The following is a 17,215-nucleotide window of genomic DNA, read 5'->3' as shown; positions in this document are numbered from 1 at the left end:
CTCATTTAGCTATAGCACCGCAAGCAGACATTTCCCCTAGAGAGTAAACTAGAGTTAATCAGCAAATTTCTCAGATTTATATAAGATACTTCTTTTTCATAACAACAATGAACACCCCAGTCTCCAGGACCTCAATATTCACCACTGAATGTTCTTCCACCTTCCACCCCTATAGGATGTGTTGCCTTGAGTTGCAGAAAATGGAAAAAAAATTGCAGTACCGTATGTAAAAGAGTCGTGCGCTAATGTATCTGAGTAATCAGATGTTTTATATGTACCCAAATCAAACAATAATGTTATCAGCTAATCTTGCACTTACAAATACTTTTTTACTTTGATACTAACGATCCCGCCACTGCAGAAATGCTTAAAGACGTGTCTTGCATGAAATCTGTACTTGAAGTACACCTTCTGGAACAAGTTTCTACGTGCAGTAAACTGTCCCAGTGTAGGAAGCGTAAAATGTGTAATTTCACAGAAATTACACACGTAAATATCATGTGTTATTCCGTCTTCACATTTTTTGAGAATCGATCCATTTTGGCTAGGATTCCAGAGAGCTATTCGACTGCAACTGTCTTGCCGTGGAATCATAGTTGTTCCCTCCCAGTTAGTCCCCTTAGTATAAATTATCATGGGTATAGTTCTTCGTGGCGCAGTCATTAAACCCCGCACTTGTCCCACTCCAATTAGTACAATTCCCCATAAACGGTTATGAATAAACACCCAACAGCTGTGTGTCTGCACAAACAAACCCCTGCCACTTTCCTCGAGACTGCCATCCGACAGTATTATGCGCTTTATCGACAGAGCATACCAGGAGCGTTGTCTGCCACAGCAGAATTCCCCCAACCGTGCTACCCGCTGGCCTCCATTGCCCTTCTTTAACTGTTGAGCCCTTACCGTTCATCAACGAGGGGCCACTGCTGAGGAACTCCTCTGAGTGGGCACCCATCTCCCTGCCCACGGCAGTGAAGACATTCCCGCAAACGATGATTCGGGGGGCAGTGCAACACGTCTTGCCGCGTGCAAAACTACCCAACAGCCTCGGAAATCAGAGGCAGGCCAGAAACAGCAGCATGGTCCAGATAGCGCCGCAAGCATTACTTTAGATTGTGCAAGCATCGGCACAAAAGAATATATGAGCCTCATTTTCCAAAACGTAACTAAATATGTATGTATCTGTATGTTTGTGGTATTTATATAGTGTAAACCTATCACGCACGCAGCAGAATTCTGTACAAGGTGAAATGCAAAGACAAAGTCGATGTGAGATCGGAGAGGTGGCTGGTTTCTAGGCGTGAAAGTGGCCTGCTGCCGCCTCATGGTGTAGTGTTATTTGAAGAGGAGTGTTTTCTACTCTGCTAAATTGTAGCAGAAATGAGGCAGTCCTGATGGATAGGGGAATGTTGTTCCAGATCCCGAATGCAGAGACAGAGAAGACCTGTTAACATGTTTTTGTTGTTGTAATTCTTCATATCTTGTATAACAGTGTCAAGAATGCGGGTGTGCCGAGATCTAGCAATTATCCAAGGTGCAGGGTCGGGAGCCTTCAGGCCATGTTCTCACCTCCTCCTTTAGCTGGTTCAATTCCAAATCAATGTTTTAAATGCTGAGCCACATTACTTCTCTATACAAGAAGTATCAGCTTTTGCTCTGAAACGTTGTAGCTATCACATGCAAGACTAGGCATTACACAGTAATTGAGGGGTTATATTTGGGAGCCCCAAGCGCCATCAGAGCATCACCTTTTATGATGCTCCGGTGGCGTAATGCCCTGAGCCGTATTTAAAAGGTGGTGTTAAGCCACTTTTTGTGGCTTAATGCCACCTTGTAAATACGGCCCCTTCACACGCAGCCCTTTGTGTGGAAGGGGCGTGCAATGGGTGTTGCTATGGGTATGCTAAAGGAACACCCATTGTATTTTGACGCTGCCTCAGATTTATGAGTTTTCATAAACGTGAGGCAGCGCCAAAATCTAACGCCACCTCAGCAGTGGCGTTAGCAAGGCGCAACAAGGAGGAATATTTTTTGCTTTTTCTATGTGTGCTGCTTTCTGCAGCACACATAGAAAGAGCAAAATGCCAGACATGATTGTTTATGTGTGGGAAGGTGTCCCTTCCTGCACATAAACAATCATTTCAAAATGACGCTTTGGCACTTCTGTGTGTATTGTATTCTGCAGCACACAAAGAAGTGCCAAATCACCATTAGTGATTGTTTATGTGTAGGAAGGGACACTTTCCCACACATAAACAATCAAACCCCTCAACGCAGACATCCTTGCATGATGGTGCAATGATGACTGCGTTGGCACTAGGCAGCTCAATTTAGCGTCAGCGCAGGGGTCAACACAGGGGTGCACTGTATTCAATTAAATAAGGTGCATCCCTGCATTGTGAAAATGATGGAGCGCAGCACTGCCAATTTTGGCGTCACGCTCCATCATCTTCCCTTAAATATGGGCCTGAATGTTTATGGAAAGAATGATACAAACACACGCAAAATCAACCAAGCTTGCCGAAACATACATATAGAATGTGTTGTTTGGCTTTAAGTGAATAACATTAATTCATTCGAGGTTTTAATTTATTGTGGCATATATGTCCGTTTTTTTGTACAGGTAACAGGGGCTTCATGGACATCCTGGATATGCCTAACACTAACAAATATTCGTTTGAAGGGTAAGTGGCCAACCATTGTCTTATACAACTTTTACAGTTTCTTAAGAGAGGAATTCCCAAGCAGTTGCAGCTGTGAAACCTCTGTTAGCCGTTAGAAGAATACAACATTTGGAACTTGGTACATTAGGATTAACCTTCAAAGTATTCTCTGCATTGTGATGGGAGTCACTAATCAGGGTATGAACATGTGAGTGTAGAAGTTCAAGTAAATCTTTGAAATCTTAATCAGACTTTGGTTTCAAACTCCAATTAGGAGTTTGGCTGTCATTGATTACTACTGTTTCCAATATTGAAGGGTCTATACTCAAGCATTCCATGCACTCAAAGACACAGTGTTTCAATATTTTCCACTTTATATGAGATAAAGTTCTCTAACTGTACATCAGAAGGATATTGTAAGATACTAAGGAGCTGTGTGATGTAGAGTTCTGAAGCCACAGACCAAGGTGCATTTAAAAGGTTACAGACCTTCAAGGTGACCGACAATATCATTTTCAAGTAGATTTGAGTGTATTTTATTCTTTATAGTATTTGGCTAAGCGGCCTTGCCTACTTTCTTGATCATACTGTGGGGCATATTTACAAGCCCCTAGCACCACCTTGTGCTGCCCTAGTGTTTTTTTTTTTTTTACGCTAAGGCGGCGTTAAGGAAGCCTTTCTCCTGCGCCGTATTTACAAAGTGGCACAATGGTTTCATTGTGCCACTTTTTAAACCCTTGCGCCACATTATGCCTTTGTCAGGCAAAATGTATGGAGGGGGGGGGCGTTCCAACGCAGGGAGGCCCAAAAAATGGCCCAGTGAAATTTACAATATTTCACTGCCATTTCCTCCGTCATTTTCAATGCCTGCTCAGAGCAGGCGTTAAAATGACACACCCATTTTAACCAATGGGTCTGCCTGTGCTTTACTGCACTATCCTCAAAGGTTTTGATGCTAGTGCAGCAAAGCACCACAATAGCATCAACAATGTTGATGCTATTGTGCTAATGACAACCATGGTGCGCCGTATGGTGCAGCAGGCTGCAAGGCAGTTCATGGTGAGTATCTGCGGAGCAACTGGCCACAATGAGTGCTTGCGGCATAGCAGACGGTTAATAGTGACCAGCGCACAATGAAAGTTTAGTTTAAAACATTAGTTTTAAAGCAATGCTGTGTTGTCATACTGCATTACATCAGAGCTGTGAAACTAATTCATCAGATTGGAAAGCCATGAGATTGTGAAATAGAAAGTCTAAGAAGAAGAAAGAAAATACACAAGTAGTTTTCCATAAATTGGAAATGAGTGGTTAGTAGGATTAACAATAATGTTAAGCAGCCGATGATAAAGGTTTCAAATAAATGGTCTATAGAAAACAATATATAAGTGCTACTTATCTTGTGAAGGAGCAGCATTCAAAAGAGGACGATTGCTCTATGCATTGACCTTTTATATGTTAATATGGATTCATCCTAGACTGCATTTCTTTATTCTGTAATGTACTTTCAAGTGCTGCTGTGTGGAGTAGCATTAGAAGATTATTGCATAATGGTAGCCTCCGGTCTTGTAATGAAATCTTTTGTGTTTAAAGTCTGTAATGAGAAGCATTTGAGTGAAGGTCTACCAATCTAGACTTTGGCCTTGTGGATAAGCCAGCATGTTTTGAACAGGAAGTGAGCAGGAAAGGGAAATCAATAAAGTCACACTAAGCCAAACAACTATCACAACCCACTTAATTACAATATAATTCTAAAATACAAATGTGTATCAGATTTTTGAGGTGTTCTTTTAAGTCTTCTGATGGAAAAATGTGATGTAGAAAACTGGGTTACTGACTGAGGGGGGTGAAACACTACTCAAGCAGCAACCACAATTCTTGTCAAGGTGAAACACAAGCAAATCCCAAAATAACCTGTGCCTTATTTATTTATGCAGTAAACAAACAGTAATAAAGTGAAAACACAATATAAGAAAAATCCAACACCAACTTAGAAAAATAGAGCAACTTGTGATAAATTATTGGGCACCAAAATGACAAAAATCCAATCAATGCAAACCGATATGTGCAATTTTAAAGGTTTTAGATGAAAATAGTGCTTAAAAGCACAAAGTGCCAACTGTGGTTATCTGGTTGTGCCAGAGCATGATAAAGTCACAAGCTCAGGCCAACCGTGATAAGTGCAGGCCAGATCGAGGGCCCGAGATAGTCTAATCTTGATTGTGGATTGTTGTCCCGCACAGTGGTGTTCAAGAGGAGAGATGTGATGTCCTGCATCAAGGATGTGTCACACAGAGGCGGTTCTGATGAGCTGTGATGCTGGCTTGTGTCGAGAATATGTCATTTCGGATGAAGCGATGTGAAGAGCTGTGTTGTGTTTGCATCGCACTGTGTCCCTTTTGGTAGAGACCACTGCTGGGTTGGCAGAGCACCTTTCGCCAAGCTTCCGAGGGTAGAGGACTGGAGAACCACCACTTGGGGGGTTAGGACTCACAGCAGGTAAAGTCCTGGTTCAGGGGACAACATGGTTGGAGCTTTTTCTGTCCCTTCAGCTCTGATCAGGTTTCAGCTAGCCCTTTGAATCACTCTGATGGTCAAGGGTTCAAGATGCAGTTCCAGTGCTTCTTACTCATTCAGCAGGGCAGCAGAGTAGCAGGGCAGCAGGGCAGTCCCTCTACCAGTGAAGCGGCACAGCAGTCCTTCTTCTGAGTCTTCCACAGGTCGGTCCAGAAGTGTACTGAAGAGGTTGGGTCTGATAGTCCACTATTTATATCTGGTGCCCACTTTGAAGAGGGAGAAGCTTCTAGGGTCCTCCCCATACAGAGGTGTCTGGAACCTCCTGCCTCCTGCCTCCTGTCCTGGCCCCAACATCTCTAGGGGCACAAAAGACTAGTGTGAAACCCTTTGTGGCGCAGGTATAATGTGATGCAATGGTTTACAAACTGAAGCCCAGTGCAACAGTTTGTAAATCTGGAGCAGTGTAAAGCACTGCTAGCGCCACCACTGCATCAAAAGAAATGATCAACGGTGTGCAAAGGCCTTCTAAATTAGGCCCTAAGAGTTTTTCATTGTTAGGAGATGTAAAAATCAAAAGTATGTGAGCACCTATTTAACTACAATGCACCCTGCCTTGTGAGGTTTAGGGCCTCCCCTAGCGGTGACTTACATGTATTAAAAAGGAAGGCTTAGGCCTGGCAAATGGTTTATTTTGCCAGGTTGAAATGGTGATTTAAAATTGCACACACAGGCTGCAGTGGCAGGCCTGAGACATGTTTGATAAGCCTACTTAAGGGGGTGGAACAATAAGTGCTGTAGACCCACTAGTAGCATTTAACTTACAGACCCTCGGTACATGCAGTACCATTTTACTAGGTACACATAAGCAACTTAAATTGAGTGTAAGCCACTTTTACCATATTTAAAGGAGAAATCACGTTATCACTGGTTACAAGTGGTAAAATGCGAAGACTCCTAAGACCAACAAAAGCAGTCTTAGAAAAGATAAGGGTGAAGGCAAAAAAATGTTTGGGGATGACCCTGCAGAGAAGGCCAAGTCCAACAACTGATATTTATTTATTACATATTCAGGAAGCTTATCTTTTTGGGAGCCATTCAACACAGATACTATTCTACTTCAGACGTAGTGACTTATTTTATTACTATAATAATGAGCACATGAAATGCGCACCATGCAAATTTATTACCTGAACCAGGATTGTTATTTCATGTGATGTCTTCTATAGATTCAAGCCAAATGCCACCCTTATATTCACTTGGCACCTTTGTCCCAAAGTGCTTCTGCAGCCTGCACATCAATAGATCATTTGACATCTTTTCCTTTCGTAGGGCTAACCCTGTGTGGCTAGACCCGTTTTGCAGGAACATAGAGCTGGCTGCTCAGGCAGAACACGAGGATGACCTTCCAGAGAACTTGAGTGAAATCACAGACCTTTGGAACAGTCCAGCAAGGACCCATGTAAGTGACCGTTGAATATGTTTTAAAAAATGACTTTTTTTCCACAAGGTATATGGAATGTGATGTCTTTTTGACTTGAGCTGCTCTGTGCCTCCTCAGGCAGTGAGCTTATTGTCGCCCTTGGCTTACCATTAGTTGACCCTGCTGTCACTCTTGTTTACTTGCTTCTTATAGAATGACTTACCTTCCTCTTCCTGTGTTTGTCTGTCCCTTAGAGCCTATCTTTCTTTATGATCCTTTCTATTGGCTAACTTATATTCTTTCACTGCTCATATTTAGGGACCTAAATATTCCCTTTTTTATTCGGAAAGCATAAGAATGCATGTGTTTTCTAGCTTACTCCTTCATGTGCTGTGCCCACTATACCCCACCCACACATTTGTGTTGCTCCCCACTCCTCCCAACGTGTTTGTAAAAGCACACCAGCAGGAATATTTTTGCTGGTGTGTGGCTGAAGGGCAAACTTTGAAGTTTTTTTGTTATATCTCCTGCATTCCACATATTCCATGAAGTTATAAACTTTGGCACATAAAGGCTTTTATGACCCCAGAAGATTGGCCATCTGCTGCACTCAGCTGGTGTCTGAGGCAGAAGGTGTTCTCCTGGAGGCCCATAACTATGCTCCATGAGCTACGTCAGAGGCTCAAATGACTGATCCATTGGAGTGAAAATTAGGCTTTGGAAAGCCTTTTTCTTTACATTCAGACACTTCCGTATTTTATAAAAAATTCTGTTCATAGTCTCCTGAGTGAACGCAGTTTTCTGTTTCCGGTGGAGGATCTGACACCATACTTTGCATCGCGTTGCACTGTACCACAGGGCTTGAGGTCAAAGGATGAGGAAGAAGGGCAGGAAAGCGAGGAAGGGTCTCCCTGGTTCTTTTGTTCCCTGTTCCCGGAACCCGGGGGCCCGGAATGCAGTTTGTGGCTGTGGCAGTGAGAGAGATCTCTGCCTGGAACACCTGGAGAAACTTTGTGAGAACACTCCTGGCTAGGAGGCTGAAAAGAGTGGTTGAGCAAAGGGGCGGGGTGGAAGCAATTCAGAGTCACTAAGCAGCAATGCACTCAAAGCAAAAGAGAGATGCTGTGAAGTCTGCATGGTTTGTGTGCCGCATTTTGTACTTCGGCTGCACTTCACCTGCCCTGCCCTGCCTGTTTACCCACCCAAGCCCATACAAGCTTGCTCATCAGTCCAGACTCAAGCTCTGCCTGTACCTGCAAGTCATGCTGGCAGATTAATTGGCCTACTGACACACTAAAAGGCAATCAACTGGTATCTAAACTAACAATCTATTAACTTACTACCAAACTTAGGCCCTCATTACAACCCTGGCGGTCGGTGTTAAAGCGGCGGTAATACCGCCAACAGGCCGGTGGAAAAAAATGGAATCACGACTATGGCAAAAAACCACCAACATAGACAGCCACTTTAACACTCCGACCGCCATGGCAGTAGAAACAAACACCACGGCGGTCACTGCCAACAGACAGGCGGAGACAAAGTACCGCTGACCGTATCAAGACAGGCCTATCGGCCACCTTTTCTGGGGCAGAACCAACGCTATCAACAGCACGGTGGAAACACTACACAGAAGGGAAATCACACACCTCTTGACACCCAATGAGGAAACAGGACACCATGGAGCCTGAACTACACGTCCTGCCCATGCTGCTCTTCCTCCTGCTCTATCAGGAGCAGGACAGACGCCGTCGACGACCACGGTGAGTACTGCACCTACAACACAGGGGAGGGGAGGGAAAAGAGAGTGACACAGACACGCAGCACGCAATACCCCCACCCCCACCCTCACCCACAACACCATACACACAAATACATGCAGCAACATTACATATACACCCCCTCGCCCCCTGGAAGAATGCAAGGACAAAATTAAATGATTGTAACAATTGTAATCATGAAAAATCTGATAGTGAAAGTTCAAAATTCAGTATATAAAAATATGTACACGAAAGTCCGGACAGTGTACCAATCATTGTCTGTGGACCAGTGGTCCCAAAATGCATGGGCAAAGCCCACACAAGATACCTGACTCGAAACGGAGAGAACACTCCAGGGGCATCAGATCGAAAATAAACAGGCACCTCAGGGGGAAGGGAAGGGGGGGCACCTCAGCCGGATGAACGCATGACGCCACTGCTGCATGAGGGGGCTCCATGCCCTTTGCTGTATCCTGGGGAGTGCAAAGCCACAGTCTCTCAAGTCTTTCCAGTGGGGGTTTGCCCACTGCTTTATCCTGGGGAGCGCAAAGCCACAGTCTCTCAAGTCTTTCCAGTGGGTGGTTTGCCCACTGCTTTATCCTGGGGAGCGCAAAGCCACAGTCTCTCAAGTCTTTCCACTGGGTGGTTTGCCCACTGCTTTATCCTAAGGAGTGCAAAGCCACAGTCTCTCAAGTCTTTCCAGTGGGTGGTTTGCCCAGTGCTTCATCCTGGGGAGTGCATTGCCACAGTCTCTCAAGTCTTTCCAGTGGGTGGTTTGCCCACTGGTTTATCCTGGGGAGTGCAAAGCCACAGTCTCTCAAGTCTTTCCAGTGGGTGGTTTGCCCACTGCTTTATCCTGGGGAGTGCAAGCCACAGTCTCTCAAGTCTTTCCAGTGGGTTGTTTGCCCACTGCTTTATCCTAGGGAGTGCAAAGCCACAGTCTCTCAAGTGGATAACAGTCTCCACTGGTTCTAGAGGGGGCCTTGTTTCCAGAGTGCTTCATCCTGCCAAGGACTGAGGTAGTGGATGTGAATCTCCACTGGTTCTGGAGGGGGCTTTGTGCCCAGACTGCTTCATCCTGCCAAGGACTGAGGTAGTGGATGTGAATCTCTACTGGTTCTGGAGGGGGCTTTGTGCCCAGAGTGCTTCATCCTGCCAAGGACTCTGTTAGTGGATGCTGTTCTCCACTGGTTCTGGAGGGGGCATTGTGCCCAGAGTGCTTCATCCTGCCAAGGACTGAGTTAGTGGATGTGAATCTCCACTGGTTCTGGAGGGGGCTTTGTGCCCAGAGTGCTTCATCCTGCCAAGGACTGTGTTAGTGGATGCTGTTCTCCACTGGTTCTGGAGGGGGCTTTGTGCCCAGAGTGCTTCATCCTGCAGAGGACTGTGTTAGTGGATGCTGTTCTCCACTGGTTCTGGAGGGGGCATTGTGCCCAGAGTGCTTCATCCTGCCAAGGACTGAGGTAGTGGATGCCTTTCTCCACTGGTTCTGAAGGGGGCATTGTGCCCAGAGTGCTTTATCCTGCCAAGGACTGAGGTAGTGGATGCCTTTCTCCACTGGTTCTGGAGGGGGCTTTGTGCCCAGAGTACTTCATCCTGCCAAAGACTGTGTTAATGGATGCTGTTCTCCACTGGTTCTAGAGGGGGCTTTGTGCCCAGAGTGCTTCATCCTGCCAAGGACTGAAGTAGTGGATGTGATTCTCCACTGGTTCTGGAGGGGGCATTGTGCCCAGAGTGCTTCATCCTGCCAAGGACTGAGGTAGTGGATGTGAATCTCCACTTGTTCTGGAGGGGGCATTTTGCCCAGAGTGCTCCACATGCAGTGTGGCCGGTCCCATTCCCTCACCTGAGTGTGTGTGCCACGAGATTGCCTAGGAACAGGTAGCATGATACGCCATGGAGGCAGAGACATGCCCCACACTGCTGCGGCTTCGCCTTCCACCTGCAGGTGAAAACAGTAATGGAAGTCATGCCTCATGGAAGCTGGGCAGGGTCCTGGAAGGCTCCTCCAGCCTCGGGCGACTGACCACTGGGGATGGTAGCCATGTCAGCAGTGGTTCCACTGTCTGAGCACGTTGCGGGGCTGGTGGCGGTGCTTGCGGCGGTGTCTGTGGCGGCAGTGCTGGCAGTGGTGCATGGGTCAGCACCTGTTCAGGGACACAGCAGGACGTCTCCTGCAGCCTCAGATGGCTGCCCACTGGGGATGAGGCTGGGGACTGTTGCTGGGGCTGCAGACATGCCGGTGGCGGTGCAGGTGGCTGTGCAGGTGGCGATGCTGTTGGCAGTGCAGGAGGCGGTGCTGGTGGCGGTGCAGGTGGCGGGGCAGGTTGCGGTGTTTGCCGCCGTACAGGTTGGTGTAGTCTTGGACAGAAGGGGTGACACTAGTCCTTCAGTCAGTGCCACTGTGCCCTGTCCTGACCTACTCTTCTGCTTTTGTCCCTTACCCACCTTTGATGGTGCCGCAGGTGTCTTGCCACTGCCCCCTTCTGTTTTGGTGGAGCCCTTGGTGGCTGGTAGGTGCGGCTTCTCCCTCTGGGATGTGGGCACCTTCTTCACCTTTGCAGGTGGCAGAATGTCCTTGGCCTCGCTACGTGGCACACTGACAGCCCTGATGGGTGGCGCATTCGATGACCCCGCAGTTGCTGGCACCACTGTGCCTGTGGATTTGGTGGCTGAGGTGCTGGGCTGGGACCTGGAAAACATGGCCCTAGGGAAAGGATGGGGGAGGTGAAGGGAAGAGGTCAAAGTTTGCCAGGAAAAGTTTTTTAGACACACTGGGACGGGAAGATGGAGGGGGTTTTGGAGTGGAGGAAGAGGTAGTGTACGCTTGCTGAATTTGGGTGAAGGTGCATGTGCTGGAGGCTGTTGTGAGGTGGATGGCTGTTAGGTGGGTGTGTGCCTGCATTTGTGTACTTTGGGAGGAGGGCTCACAGACACACTGGGAGAGGACACTGAGGATGTGTGCATGGTAGTGGGGGTGGTGATTGCACGTGAGTGGTGTGTGGTGATGGGCATGCTGGTGATGGAGGTAATGGCTGAGGATGTAGTGCATGCAGGTGTGAGTGGAGACGAGACAGGGAGGGAGGAGGAGGACATGGAGGAGGGGGACACAGTGGAGGTAGTGGATGTTGCTGTGTCTGCATGGGTATGGTGCTTGTGGGATGTGTGGTGCTTATGTTTGCCATGTCCTCTCTTGTGTTTGTGATGAGTGTGCATGCTGGTCTGATGGTGTGCTTGGGATAGGCTGCGGTACAGGGGATTGGGTCGGGGTGGAGGAAGTTGGAGGGGGGAGGCTGGACGCAGGGACAATGGCTGCCATCAGTGCTGAGGCCAGAGCCTGAAATGCTATCTGTTGGACCGCCTGCCCAGAATGAATGCCCTCCAGGTATGCATTTGTTTGTTGCTAATGCCTCTCAACACCCTGGATGGCATTCAAAATGGTAGATTGCCCACCAGTGAGGGATCTCAGGAGGTCAATAGCCTCCTCACTGAGGGCAGCAGGGCTGACTGGGGAATGGGCTGAGGTGCCTGGGGCGAAGGAGATGCCCACCCTTCTGGGTGTGCGGGCACGGACACACGCTGAGGGGCTGCTGGGAGGGCGGTGCTGGTAATGGGGGTGGCGGCTGTACCTGTTGATGTGGTGGGCACAGAGGTGCCCGCCACTGCAAGGGAGCTCCCGTCGGAGGAGGAGTCGCTGTCACTGGTGTATGCTCCTGTCCCCGGCATGGAGCTCCCCTCGCCCTCTGTCCCACTGGTAGCTTCAGACTCCGTTGCTTCACCCTCCAGGGCCAAGTAGGTTGCAGCTCCCTCCTGCTCCGGTGCCACTGCTCCTCTGCCAGAGGATGTTATTGCACACAAGAACAGGGAGACAAAACAAAAAAGGGGGGAAGACAGGAGAAAATCATGTTCAGTGCATTCAACACCACTACCGTTGGCGGACACAGCACACAGGGAGCAGCCTTATGCACTAAGCCATGCACTAATAGTTCCTAGCAAATTCACATGCCCATGGGGTACGAGGCCTAAGCCCAATTGCTGCACACCTGGAAGTCACAGGAGCCTGACTAGGTGTAGATGGCTATTACCATTAGTGGGGTTGGGGTGCCACAGAGCCTGCCTAACAAGGGACCTTGCCTACCAAGTTCGCCCTGGCCTAGGGGAACCCACAGCCTACCTCCCCCACCAGACACCTCTTAATGCGCACAGAGTCAGCTGAATGAGAGTGTACTCACCCCCTTGTGGTTGCTGTGATGCCCTCAAGTGCCTATCCAACTCCGGATAGGCCACCAACAGGATCCGGTACATCAGGGGGGTCATGGTGCGAAAGGCACCCCTTCCACTTTGTGAGGCCATCCCCAGCTGGGACTCCGCCGTCTTCTTGCTCCAGCGGCGCAGGGCATCCCATCTTTTACGGCAGTGGGTGCTCAGTCTATGGTAGACCCCCAGGGTCCGGACGTCCTTGGCGATGGCACGTCAAATACCCTTCTTCTGGTGGGCGATGACCTAGAGGAAAGGTACAGCAGGAAAGGAAATTACTCACCCGTCCGGACCGTCTTACTCATTGCCCACCAGTTCCCACCCATACCCTGACACACACACACTCACCATCCTCACATGCAGGCCTCAGCCCCCCCATGTATCTTCCATCCACACCACTCAAAACACGCAGCATGCTCACAGTGTACTCACCTGTTTGTCTGGAGGACCGTACAGTTGCGTGTACTGGATGAGGAGCCCATCCACCAGTTTCTCCAACTCCTCCGAAGTGAAGGCAGGACCCTCTTTCCCCAAACACTGCAGCCATCGTCACTTCCAGACACAGGTCACAGCAGCACTTGCAGTGTAGGTCCTCTCCTGTTGAAGGTCAGGTATCAAGTGAGTGAACAGGCAGAAAATGGCGGTCATGTCTGCGGCGGTGCGTACCGTCACCGCCGGCGTACATCGTCATTGGATCCTGGGACCCATAGGGCCCAATGTTAACCAATGCTGAATTGCGCCGCGGTCTTCCACCGCAACGGTGTACAACGCCAGCGCAGTTACCTCATTTCCCCTTGTCCCACCTTACAGGTCAGGCAGCCGCCATTTCAGGGGGCAGCATGGTATGGATAAAAACTGCGTCACACCTATCTAGGCCGGGAATACAGACAGATACCGGAACATTGCGATTTACCAACGTTTCAGCAAATAACACATCGTGATACCTCAGTGTTGGATGACCCTCTGCTCGCTGTTCTCCTCCATAGGGCACGTCTGCTGGGGCAGGTGATGAGATGGCGGCATCCTCCGGTGTACAGACCCCTGGTGGACCTGTCGACAATGGAAGAGAGACACATCATAATCACATACAGACTTGATCGTGCAACAATCATGGAACTGTGTGCCCAGTTGGAGCCAGACATAATTTCAGCTATCTGCCATCCCACAGGAATCCCCCCTCTAGTGCAGGTTCTGTCTGTACTCCATTTCCTGGCCTGTGGGTCTTTTCAAACAACAGTGGCCATGGCATCAGGAATGTCCCAGCCAATGTCTCTAACGTGTTGTCCAGAGTGTTATCTGCCCTGCTGAAACACATGCGCAGCTACATCGTTTTCCCTCAGGTGGAGGATTTGCCCACAGTGAAAGGTGACTTCTATGCCCTGGGACATATCCCCAACATCATTGGTGCCATTGATGGTACACATGTGGCATTTGTACCCCCGCAGGAATGAACAGGTGTACAGAAACCGGAAAAGCTACCATTCGATGAATGTGCAGATGGTGTGTTTGGCAGACCAGTACATCTCCCATGTGAATGCAAAGTATCCTGGCTCAGTGCATGACACTTACATTTTGAGGAATAGCAGCATCCCTTATGTGATGGGGCAACTCCAGAGGCACCGTGTGTGGCTAATAGGTGAGGCCAAGGTCCCAACACAGTTGACATAGGTGTCTGGGTATGGGGTTGTCCCTAAGGGTTAGTGTGTGTCTAACAGTTGTCCCTCGACATTTGCAGGTGACTCTAGTTACCCCAACCTGTCATGGCTACTGACCCCAGTGAGGAATCCCAGGACAAGGGCTGAGGAACGCTACAATGAGGCACATGGGCGAACTAGGAGGATTATAGAACGCACCTTCGGCCTCCTGAAGGCCAGATTCCGGTGCCTCCATCTGACAGGTGGCTCCCTATACCACTCACCAAAGAAGGTGTGTCAGATAATCGTGGCCTGCTGTATGCTACACAACCTGGCTTTGCGACGCCAGGTGCCTTTTCTGCAGGAAGATGGGCCAGATGGTGGTCTTGTGGCAGCTGTGGAGCCTGTGGACAGTGAAGAAGAGGAGGTAGAAGAAGAAGATGTCGACAACCGAAACAACATCATCATGCAATACTTCCACTGAGACACAGGTAAGAAGATGTAACTGCTTCCCACATCTCATACAATTGTTGGAGCTAGCATAAGTCTGTCATTTTCACTCAGTGTATGGACCCTGACTTGTTACTTTGCCTTTCCATTTCACAGATCTGGGTCCCACTCTGTGCCCTCTGCTATGTTTACTGCTGGCCTACAGCTGTGTTACATTGGTATGTGAACAAGTACATTGGCATTGCTATATTCCAGAGATTTAGCAATTACACATTTGTGAAAGCACAGACCGACTCCAGATTGTTTTGTGATTCAAGTGTGTTTATTTCTGTGCAAATAAGTGGAGGAGGTTGTAAAATGGGCTGGGGTGATGCTGGAGGACTGTCAATGGCAGAGTCCAGTCTGTTTATTTCACAGGTGCATTGTCCAGTGGGGCATAGGAAGTGGAGCAATGGGAGTTTTAGGGTGGACAGGGTGTCAAAGTGGGACAGAAGGGTGACATTCAGGGGGGTCTTATTTCCTGGCAGGGGTCCTGGCAATGTTCTCTGTCTTGTTCCTAGATCTCAGGGACCGTTTGCCGGGTGGTTCTCCATCTGCAGGGGGTGGGGTGCTGGTGGCCTGTTGTTCCTGTGGCGGTGCCTCCTGTCCACTATCGCCGGCAGAGGTGGAGGGCTGTTCATCATCCAGTCTAGTGACACAGGACCGTTGGTGTGCCACTGTGTCCCTCCTGGTGTTGAGAACACATCTTGGAGGAACAAGGAAAGTCCCTTACTGACATCCTGACAATGGGGAGAAACAAGGAACTCTCCAAGGGTACACAGCCAGAGAGGTTCACAACCCCACAGTGAAAAAGAAATACAACAGACTGATACAACATCACAAAAGTAGGTAAACAGAGACTACGAACGATTTATATTCCGACAAGCCAGACAGCAAGAGAGTGAGTCCCTGGATGTGTTCTAGACACGACTCAAGGAGCTAGCAAGCACCTGTGGCTTCACAGACCGGACTGAAGAGATAAGAGCCCAGATCATCCAAGGTTGTGTTTCAGCCAAAATGAAAGAACGCATCTTGGAGGAACCAGGAAAATCCCTTACTGACATACTGATAATGGGAAGAAACAAGGAATCCACGAAAGTCAGAGCTTCTCACATGGAAGCGGCCCTCCACAAACCCATCAAGGTAGAGCCCATAAACACTGTCATGGCAGACAACCCCCGGAGAAAGCCCATGGAAACATCCACAAAAGCAGAGACCCCACGGAAGGTGTGCGGGTACTGCAGAGGTCCCCCTCACCACATGGCAGTTTGCCCCACATAGGGAAAGAAGTGCACAGCTTGTGGCCGATACAACCACTTTGCCAAGGTATGCCCATCAAGTGACAAGGGGGCCACCTCAATCTGTGGCAGCACCGTAGTGGAACAATCGAGTGACATGGACAATGACAAGTCCGAACACACCGTCCATGCAGTGTTCACAGTTGGTATGAAGAAAAGAGAGCATTCACAACTACCCCAACGTCACATAGAGGTAGGTACCCAGATGGTGCTAGCCACCGTGGACAAGGGAGCATCTATCAACTTGCTGTCAAGAGAAGCATACAACAACCTATGCCCCCCTCCACAGCTTCACAAGGCGCAGGTGAAAGTTTTTGCATATGGCCCAAGCCAGCCACTACACATCCATGGGAAGTTCCATGCTCCCATCACCCATGGATCGGATGTATGCAACTCAACCATATATGTCACCGGGGAAGGACATGGAATGCTGCTAGGATGTCAAACCGCTGAGGCTCTGAGAATAGTCACGTTCACCCTGGGGGTCTATCAAGAAAAGGTCACACACATTCTTGAGGAATTTCTAGAGGTGTTCACAGGAATCGGGTGCTTGAAGGGAAAGGAAAGAACACTTCACATTGACCCAACGATGAAACCAGTAGCCCTGAGGCATCGCCGGTTAGCGTTCCACTTGAGACCCCACGTTGAAAAGGAACCTGCCAAACTGGAAGATGAAGGCATTATTGAAAGAGTGGCAGGGCCCACCCCGGGGGTGTCCCCCATATTGGTGACAAGGAAACCAAAACAGCCAGGAGAGGTCCGCATATGGCATCTCACACCCACGGTTGATGACCTCCTCTCTGAGTTGAACAGTGCATGCTGGTTCTCCGAAGTAGATCCCCACTCAGGATATCACCAGCTCACACTGGCTGAGGAATCAAGGTAAATCACTACCTTTTCAAAACATCTAGGGCTCCGCCGATATCGCCATTTGAACTTTGGTATCTCAAGCACTCGGGAGATCCTAGGAGGACTGCCTGGCACTATCAACGTCAGTGATGATATCCTGATTTATGCCAAATCCATCCCTGAACACAACAGTAGCCTTCGCGGAGTACTCCAACGTCTTCAGGAATCCGGGCTCACCCTACACACAAACATGTGTGAGTTTTTGATTCAATGGATCAGTTTCTTTGAGTACACCTTCTACGCTGAAGGGATCGCCCCGGACCCCTAGAAGGTT

The 17,215-nt window shown here is 48.8% G+C and overlaps 1 protein-coding gene across 1 annotated transcript in view; it reads left to right on the top strand.

The window, feature by feature from the left end:
- LOC138300789 (cadherin-23-like) overlaps positions 1 to 17,215 on the top strand; it is an 834,147-nt gene that overhangs the window by 763,711 nt on the left and 53,221 nt on the right. Inside the window, exons 33-34 of the mRNA XM_069240562.1 lie at positions 2,624 to 2,684; positions 6,507 to 6,636. Coding sequence (XP_069096663.1) covers positions 2,624 to 2,684; positions 6,507 to 6,636 — 191 coding nt within the window. The remainder of the gene's footprint in view (positions 1 to 2,623; positions 2,685 to 6,506; positions 6,637 to 17,215) is intronic.

This window comes from Pleurodeles waltl, chromosome 6 (genome assembly GCF_031143425.1).
Source record: "Pleurodeles waltl isolate 20211129_DDA chromosome 6, aPleWal1.hap1.20221129, whole genome shotgun sequence".
Taxonomy (NCBI): domain Eukaryota; kingdom Metazoa; phylum Chordata; class Amphibia; order Caudata; family Salamandridae; genus Pleurodeles; species Pleurodeles waltl.
Note: the sequence above shows the minus strand (reverse complement) of the source record. Positions and strands in the feature narration are given on the sequence as shown.